This window comes from Lepidochelys kempii, chromosome 5, assembly GCF_965140285.1.
Source record: "Lepidochelys kempii isolate rLepKem1 chromosome 5, rLepKem1.hap1, whole genome shotgun sequence".
NCBI lineage: Eukaryota > Metazoa > Chordata > Testudines > Cheloniidae > Lepidochelys > Lepidochelys kempii.
In genome coordinates, this window is record NC_136384.1 from 1,554,269 (window position 1) to 1,563,725 (window position 9,457).

Here is a 9,457-nt window from a genome sequence, read left to right on the forward strand (position 1 = left end):
GCTGCTGGACCATGGGAACTAAGGTGTATTTAGTGGTTTTGCATGCAGTGCTACCCACGTTTAACAAGTTAAACGCACTCCAAACTGAAGCACCAGTGAGTCACCTTTTGAACTCAGCAATGATGACGCTACACAAAGTTATTATTTTGAGATTTGTGTGGTCCTCTGTGCTAGCTGCAAGTGAAAATGTTATGGAACTAAACGTCAAAGACTCTTCTGTGCGGTTAGGGGCACCTGAACTATTTGTAGGCTTTGAGATATGTAACTGTCAAGAAAGGAAAACATGATGAACACAAAGCCATGTAAAAACATTCTTGGCTGAAGCTGTGGAGTTTGCGTTCTTTTTTTCTTCTTCTTCTTCTTTTTTCTTTTTTTGCAAAAAGACTGGATTACACTGTCAAGGCGTCCCCAGGCGATGCTCTGGAACTACTCCATATGAAACCAGACAGCACTCTGGGGGAGCCTCCTCTCTGTGAGTAGACTGTCCCCAGGGCAAAAAGCTTACACAGCTTCGACCTTCCTGGGTCTGACCTCGGAGCATTCAGCATCCCCTTCCACACCATGCATTTCCCACAGCAAGTCCAGCCAGGCAGGGCTCCTGGGGAAGCCAGAGGGCCCTGCACCCCAGCTCCACAGTCAGACGTGACTCTCAGCCAGACAATAAAACAGAAGGTTTAATAGACAACAGGAACATTGTCTAAAACAGAGCTTGTAGTTACAGAGAACAGGACCCCTCAATCAGGCCCATCTTGGGGGGCAGGGAGGCCAGAAGTCCATCTGGCCTACCTCCATTTCCCCAGCCAGCTCCAAACTGAAAACTCAAAACTGAAAACTCTCCAGCCCCTCCTCTCGCCTTTGTCTCTTTCCTGGGCCAGGAGGTCACCTGATCTCTTTGTTCTCCAACACCTTCAGTCCGCACCTTTGCAGGGGAGGGGCCCAGGCCATCAGTTGCCAGGAGACAGGGTGTTGGCCATTCTCTGTGTAGATGCCATCACACTGGCCCTCTGGGGCTCTGCAACAATCACACACCCTTATCCCACCACCTAGATACTTAAGAAACATAGGGGAAACTGAGGCACCCACACAGTATTTAGAGAAAGCATAAAGAACATTCCCACTTTGTCACATCCATGAAAAAGTCAATGCGTCTAGAAGACCCTGTACGTAAGAGCCTGATTTTGTTAACCCAACCAGTTGTTTATAAGTATCTTTCTGTGATATGGAGCTGACGATTAATTCCCTGGACCTGATGTGATCAGCATGCAAGAAATGGATCCTCTGCTTTCCAAATTTAGGGATTATCAATCTGCGAGGCACTTCCTGAATATGACAGCCCTATGAGAACTGATGGGTTTTGGCATACAAGATCTCAAATGAACAACCCAGTAAAGGGACAGGCAAGATTCTCTGTACTTTGAAAACTTGTAACATTCAAACGTTTAATCTCCCACAGCAACGCTTTATGTTAAAGACTATTCAGCATAGTTCAGAAAACAATAATCAGCATGAGAAGTTCTTTGGGGGCAGGAGGGGAGAAAACACAACTCCCCCAGCAACCAGTGCCCAATGTGTATGACGAGGCAACAGTGGGACACACTACATGCTACGCTGGCAGCAAAACTCAATATCTTTTCCCGTATGAAGTGTCACCGGTGGCAGCCTTCACCTGAACTGTGCAAAAAGGCAAAGTCTGCCACATATACCAGTTTGTTCAGACAAAAGGAAACACTCTGCAGAGTAACGGACGAAGGCACTTTTATGTACATAAGACTTACTTTTGTTATCTCCAAAACCAGCGGTAAAAATGAAAAAAATCCGATTGCTCACAGTCTTTTCAAAAGTTGTCTGTCAGTCATGAGGACAGATAAAGAAACATTTACCTGTCTTAGTTTCTTCCATTATTTTGAACATGTCATTGTTACAGGCGTTACACCAAACCTTCCCCAGGAATGTCATCATTGTATGGATTTGATTGCACTGCACCCCCTTTGGCCACCTGAAATGTTGGGAGGTACGCCACTGCCCCGCCTCCTGAGGAAGAGCAGCCAATCAGGGCTGCTGCAGGAGGCAGGCAGAACTGCCCCCACTTCCCCACAGGAGACAGCACTGTTCTCATAGGAAGGGTGGGAGGAGCAGAAAGAGCCCAGCAGCTCGGGATGACTCCACTACCCCCTCTGCCCCATGAGCAATAGGGACAGCTCCTCTGTTCCTCCCCTCCCCACTGTCACAACTGGGTCTTGGGCAGTCTGACCCAATGGTCAGAGCAAGAGCCAGGTGTGACATTATTGACATAATCTGGGACCGTATAGATCATCGTTGCAACCAAGGTCCTGTCGTGGCACCAAATCTTGTATAAAGGGGGTCAAATAAGGTGTCTAAGACAAGGTTACGGTTTGCTGCTTATGATTATGCTGTCTGTATGTGTGTATCATTTTTGTAGTTAAAGTTATGAATACTGGCTCTATACTGTCTGCATTTCAAACTTATGCTATGCTTCTGGGTGACACCCCAGACAAGTTGGTGTCAGCTCTGCCTAGCCTGCTGGATGGCCCATTAAGGACCTATACAACTGACCCACTGAGAGAAGGCAGATACGCCTTGTGACTCAGTAAAGTATGCAGGGACTTGCCCATGTGACTCCAAACTCCATTTTGCTGTAATGTTCCACAGTAAGAACAAAGAGGAGTTCTTACACCTGGAAAAGACTATAAAAGGCTGATACCTCATCTCCATCTTGTCTTCAATCCTGCTTCTTACCTCTGGAGGGACTTTGCTACACTGAAGCTTTGAACCAAGGACTGAAAGACCCATCCCAGTTGGGGATGTTCTCCAGAGACTTGATTTGAACCTGCAGCTTATTCCATCCCTGCTACAAGCCTGAACCAAGAACTTTGCCATCACTGTATGTCATTGATTCTATTTAACCAATTCTAGCTCTCATCTATATGTTTTTCCTTTTATGAATAAACCTTTAGATTTTAGATTCTAAAGGATTGGCGACAGCGTGATTTGTGGGTAAGATCTGATTTGTATATTGACCTGAGTCTGGGGCTTGGTCCTTTGGGATTGAGAGAACCTTTTCTCTTTTGCTGGGGTATTGGTTTTCATAACCATTTGTCCCCATAACGAGTGGCACTGGTGGAGATCCTGGGAAACTGGAGTGTCTAAGGGAATTGCTTGTGTGACGTGTGGTTAGCCAGTGGGGTAAAACCAAAGTCCTCTCTGTCTGTCTGGTTTGGTTTGCCTTGGTGTGCATATGTAAGGGGACTGTTGCCCCCTTACTAACATTCAGTGGGGTGTTTTGGTTGGCTAGCTCCCAGTACTAAAAGGGGAAGGGTCGATGGGAAATCAGGACCCTGAGACTGACAGCCCCCAGGAACAATGGGGAGAGACCAATGCTCCAGGTCAGCCTGAATGACAGGGCGGGCAGGCTAATCAGGGAGGCAGGAGGCCAGGGAGGTTCCGTCCGCCGTGTGAGCTGGAATTGCCTGGGTCAGACAGAGTGGGGCCGAGCTAAGGAGAAAGCAGGGGCCTGAGCTGAGCTGGGAGCAGAGCTGGGCCAGATCCAGAGAGCGCAGACCCTGTCCTGGGAGCAGAGCTGCAGCCCCAAAGCCAGAGGCAGGGCCCAGAGAGAGCAGACTTGCCCTGGGAGCAGAGCTGCAGCCCCAAAGCCAGAGGCAGGGCCCAGAGAGAGCAGACTTGCCCTGGGAGCAGAGCTGCAGCCCCAAAGCCAGAGGCAGGGCCCAGAGAGAGCAGACTTGCCCTGGGAGCAGAGCTGCAGCCCCAAAGCCAGAGGCACAGCCCAGAGAGAGCAGACTTGCCCTGGGAGCAGAGCTGCAGCCCCAAAGCCAGAGGCAGGGCCCAGAGAGAGCAGACTTGCCCTGGGAGCAGAGCTGCAGCAACCAGAGCCAGAGGGGCCAGAGAAGCAGCCCAGGGAGCTGGGGCTGGGGCTGGGGCTGGGGCTGGAGCAGTCCGGAGCCAGGTGTCGTGAGCAGCTGGGGAGAGCTGGGGAGAGCTCATCAGGTGGAATTCCTGAGGCGGAGGCTGAGTGTATCAGTCTGAGAAAATCCTGGTGACGAGTGGCACTGAGAAAGTTATGGGATTGGAGAATGTGGGTTGTTCCTGGCTGAGGCCTCATGAGTTGATAATGTGTCTTCGGAGCAGGGCGTCGGCCTTGCCATTTTTGGATCCAGGGAGGAATGTGATAATGAAATCGAATCATCAGAAGAACAGGGCCCACTGAAGCTGCCATTGATCGAAGGCTTTTTCCCTACATAGGTATTCCAGTTTTTTATGATCAGCGAATAACTGGACTGGGTTGCGAGCTCCTTCCAGGTAGTGCTGCCATTCTGCAAAGGTGGTTTGTGTCGCCAGGAGTTCCAGTCTAGTTCTGCAGGAGTGAGCTTCCTTGAATAACAAGCGCATGGGTGTAACAATTGTTTGGGATCAAGCCGCTGGGAGAGGACAGCCCAAGTCACCTCGCTCTATACACTTGGGAGCGCTGGTGACACGACTTGCCACCCAGACACTGGGGAAGGGGGAGTCCCCAGTTAAGAGACCGAACGAAACAACCACTTCATCCTTAAAACGTCTCATGATTTTTGGGTCTGGCTTGTGATTTTTGAACCTTTGGGGTTGGCGATGCTGCAAGTGTGTGTGGGCAACAGGGCCGCGTCCGCTCTCTGCCCTTCTGGGTGGGGGGGACCCTATCTGCTCTCTCGCCCCTCTGAGTGAGGGGCTCCTGTCTGCTCTCTCACCCCTCTGGGTGGGGGGTATCCCTGTCCATTCTCCCACCCCTCTGGGCAGGGGGACCCTGTCTGCTCGCCCATCCCTCCGGGGGTTCCTCCTCTTTCTCCTCAGGAGACACCCCATTTAAAATTGCCCTCAGCCTTCCCTCCTTGAGGCCCTATTGGAGGAGCAGGATCCTGTGTTGGCCTCCCCACCAATTAGATTCCTCCTGCACCAAGGGGGCGGGGCTTACAGGGCCCAGCATTCTATGGGGTGACCGTTGGAGCCCAACTGCCATGGAGCCTTCTCACCCCAGAATCCCCCTGCCCCATTGGCTCTGGTGGGGCTGCACTGGGCCCCTGGGCAGCTATTGGGATGGGCTTGGCCGGGCCCCAGGGGGGATGGTTGGTGTCTCCGAGGGGGCCTGGCCACGTCTCTTGCCCGGGCCCCGGGGGGATGGTTGGTGTCTCCGAGGGGGCCTGGCCACGTCTCTCGGCCGGGCCCCGGGGGGGGATGGTTGGTGTCTCCGAGGGGGCCTGGCCACGTCTCTCGGCCGGGCCCCGGGGGGGGATGGTTGGTGTCTCCGAGGGGGCCTGGCCACGTCTCTTGGCCGGGCCCCGGGGGGGATGGTTGGTGTCTCCGAGGGGGCCTGGCCATGTCTCTCGGCCGGGCCCCAGGGGGGATGGTTGGTGTCTCCGAGGGGGCCTGGCCACGTCTCTCGGCCGGACCCCGGGGGGGATAGTTGGTGTCTCCGAGGGGGCCTGGCCACGTCTCTCGGCCGGGCCCCGGGCGGGATAGTTGGTGTCTCCGAGGGGGCCTGGCCACGTCTCACGGCCGGGCCCCGGGGGGATGGTTGGTGTCTCCGAGGGGGCCTGGCCACGTCTCTCGGCCGGGCCCCGGGGGGGGATGGTTGGTGTCTCCGAGGGGGCCAGGCCACGTCTCTCGGCCGGGCCCCGGGGAGGGATGGTTGGTGTCTCCGAGGGGGCCTGGCCACGTCTCTCGGCCGGGCCCCAGGCAGGATGGTTGGTGTCTCCGAGGGGGCCTGGCCACGTCTCTCGGCCGGGCCCCGGGGGGGGATGATTGGTGTCTCCGAGGGGGCCTGGCCACGTCTCTCGGCCGGGCCCCGGGGGGGGATGGTTGGTGTCTCCGAGGGGGCCTGGCCACGTCTCTCGGCCGGGCCCCAGGGGGGATAGTTGGTGTCTCCGAGGGGGCCTGGCCACGTCTCTCGGCCGGGCCCCGGGGGGGATGGCTGGTGTCTCCGAGGGGGCCTGGCCACGTCTCTCGGCCGGGCCCCGGGGGGGATGGCTGGTGTCTCCGAGGGGGCCTGGCCACGTCTCTCGGCCGGGCCCCGGGGGGGGATGGTTGGTGTCTCCGAGGGGGCCTGGCCACGTCTCTCGGCCGGGCCCCGGGGGGGATGGTTGGTGTCTCCGAGGGGGCCTGGCCACGTCTCTCGGCCGGGCCCCGGGGAGGGATGGTTGGTGTCTCCGAGGGGGCCTGGCCACGTCTCTCGGCCGGGCCCCAGGGGGGATGGTTGGTGTCTCCGAGGGGGCCAGGCCACGTCTCTCGGCCGGGCCCCGGGGGGGATAGTTGGTGTCTCCGAGGGGGCCTGGCCACGTCTCACGGCCGGGCCCCCAGGGGGGGATGGTTGGTGTCTCCGAGGGGGCCTGGCCACATCTCTTGGCCGGGCCCCGGGGGGGGGGATGGTTGGTGTCTCCGAGGGGGCCTGGCCACGTCTCTCGGCCGGGCCGCGGGGGGGGGGGGGGGGATGGTTGGTGTCTCCGAGGGGGCCAGGCCACGTCTCTCGGCCGGGCCCCGGGGGGGATAGTTGGTGTCTCCGAGGGGGCCTGGCCACGTCTCTCGGCCGGGCCCCCAGGGGGATGGTTGGTGTCTCCGAGGGGGCCAGGCCACGTCTCTCGGCCGGGCCCCGGGGGGGGGGATGGTTGGTGTCTCCGAGGGGGCCTGGCCACGTCTCTCGGCCGGGCCCCGGGGGGGGATGGTTGGTGTCTCCGAGGGGGCCTGGCCACGTCTCTCGGCCGGGCCCCGGGGGGGATGGTTGGTGTCTCCGAGGGGGCCTGGGAGTTGTTTATGGCATGGTTCCTCTTTTCGCGCACAGCTCAACTTTCAGTTCAGCCTCAGCATGAGAGTTCGAGGCAGCCCCTCCCGCTTCTGCCTGGGCACCATTCACGCCAGCAGCCCCTCATGACACACCCAAAGGGAGATGGTCCTGACTGCTGGGGTGCTGGGATGGGACCTGCCCAGCTCCCTCAGGCTCCTGGCCCGCTCACTGGCGTGAGTCTGCTGCCCTCTCTGAGGGAGTCGGTGCCACCATGGGTACCAAGGCCCCGGCTGGGAGCCATCTCACAGGCTGCGCAAGTGGTTTTACTCAATATAGCACTGCCAGCCTGAAGCCCCAGGGACAGGAAGCCTCTGTTTCTCCTCGGGGCAACGTCAGCCCAGGCAGCGCCAGCTTCCCCGAACGCAGCCTGGCCTGCCCTGAGCTAGCGGAAGCTACATCGCGGGAGGGGAGCTGAGCCTCCATGGCGCAGCCAGTTGGGCTCCCTGCTGGGTGCTGTAGTGTGGACACCTGTCCACTCGGAACCTGACTGAGACACACCAGCTCGTTTCACAGCAGCCCGAGACAGCCATCAGGTCAGGACTGTGCCTCCTCTTTGGCCGAATGAAAGCCAGCAGCCTGCGGGTCACGGGCCCATCTCCATTCTCCTGAGCCAACCTGCAGGGCCCTTAGAGCACCAGCGCTTTTAAACGGGCCCAGCCCAGAGCCAACTCTGCTAGCGGTGCCCACGATGCAAACTGCTCCTAATTTACCGAGCTTGTCAGCTCTTTCCAGACAGACCCATTTCAAGAAACAACTGATTTAAGAAAGATCCTGCCAAAAGGCGTTGAGCTGCAGGGCAGGGTGCTACAGCCTCCATGGGAGTGGCTGGGTCATTCCACATATTGAATGTATTTCCCCAGGTTCAGTATCCTCCCACCTTCTTGTCCACTGTCTAAATGGGCCAGCTTGATGATCGAGACAAAAGTTTTTTTCTCCTGCTGATAACAGCTCATCTTAATTAATTAGCCTCTTACAGTTTGTATGGCAACTTCCCCCTTCTCTGTATGTATATCTATATCTTCTTACTGTATGTTCCGTTCTATGCATCGGATGAAGTGAGCTGTAGCCCACGAAAGCTCATGCTCTAATAAATTGGTTAGTCTCTAAGGTGCCACAAGTCCTCCTGTTCTTTTTTCATGGAAACAAACTCAACTAAGGAACAGGTTGAGGCAGTCCCACTCTGCTCAAACCCAAACACCCTCTCAGAGCCATGTTTCCACTGACCAATGACTGGGCTGGCAAAACAATGCAGGACACAAGCCTGTGCTCCCTGCACATCTTCCTCTCACCCGGGTTCATGCCTGCAGTCACTCTGCCCTGCTGAGGGGAAGATGAAAGTTGCACCTTGGCAGAAGGGGTGGGTCCCCACTGTGAACAGAGATGCGTATTGTAGGCCATGTGATGCAGGGGAATTGTTATGGCAAGACACTTCTGTACCACATTTTCCACCACAGACAATGACTCATAGTTCAGGCTCCCCCGGCAGAGAGGGGTGCTTACTGGGGCACTCCCAGGCGCTCCGTACAGAAAGCTGCCAGCCCCACAGTACAGCGCCGGTGTCAACGTGCATCTGCTATGGAAACGAATCCCTGCTGCATGGTCCCATCACTCATACCAGGTACACCCCCCCTCTCCAGTGGGCACTGAGAATGCAATGAACTTGTTACAGGAATGAGCCCACTGTGCTGGGGGCTCCAGGAGGGTCTGCATGGCTCAGAGGGAGCAGGGAGCTCAGGGTGGCTGGCTGGACTCCTGCTCCTGGTACCAGAGTTGTTCCCGGAAAAGAAACAGAGCCCCACAGGTTCTCCCCCACCCACGCGTGGGACTCACACCTGCCCCGCAGGGAACTGGTGATACTATTTGTAGGGTAGCGTGAAGGCCACTTCCCCGGGCTTCTTATCCCCAGTCCAGAGACAGACGCTGACCTGTCTGCTGCTCCCAGGGGGGGACCTGCTTCCCCGAGGGGCGCACAGCTGCAGCTCTCACTTGGGCCCCCCCAGGGGAACATGGTTTCCTGCCCCAGCATCACCCTCAGCTGCCTTTCACCCCAGCTCTCTGAGCGGTGCTTGGCGCTGAGCCCCTCAGGCTCTGGCATGGACGCAGAGGGCAGCCCCCTCCCGGGACAACTGCAGCAAGACTGACAGGCAAAGCCCAGCAGCCACTTGCAGCCAGGGGAGCAGCAAAGCCTGAGTCGGGTCCTACCTGGAGTCTTGGGGCGGCTGGAACTGGGCAGTCCTGCTCCCTGGGCAGACAGCAGTGGGGGAAGGGCCAGGAGAAGGGCCAGAGCCGACACCTGCAGGGCCATGTTCCAAGACAGCCCCAGGGCAGAACTCAGCCCCAGGCGCTCTGCCTCTCTGCTCAGCTCCCGTGTGAGCTCAGCGTGGCAGAGACCAGCGAAGAAAGGAAACAGCCAGACACACAGAAATTGCATGTGGTGCAAGAGCTTCCTCCTTGGAGATGGAAACTCCTGTCAGAGCTGCTCTTGTTTCTCTCCGGGTCTGCTGGGGCACCATGTGGCTCCAGGCCTGTTCTGTAACCTCGCTGCTCTGTGAGCTGTCAGGGGAACATACAATCTGCTGCTTCCCCTCATCACTGGGCCAGGACTCCTAGGTC

The 9,457-nt window shown here is 57.3% G+C and overlaps 1 protein-coding gene across 2 annotated transcripts in view; it reads right to left on the bottom strand.

Moving 5' to 3' along the window:
* LOC140911060 (receptor-type tyrosine-protein phosphatase T) overlaps positions 1 to 9,255 on the bottom strand; it is a 90,632-nt gene extending 81,377 nt beyond the window's left edge. For both annotated transcript variants that reach the window (XM_073343287.2, XM_073343286.2), the window contains exon 1: positions 9,047 to 9,255. In XM_073343287.2, the coding sequence (XP_073199388.1) occupies positions 9,047 to 9,149 (103 nt within the window). In that variant the 5' untranslated portion in view covers positions 9,150 to 9,255. The remainder of the gene's footprint in view (positions 1 to 9,046) is intronic.
* Positions 9,256 to 9,457: the final 202 nt, after the last annotated feature.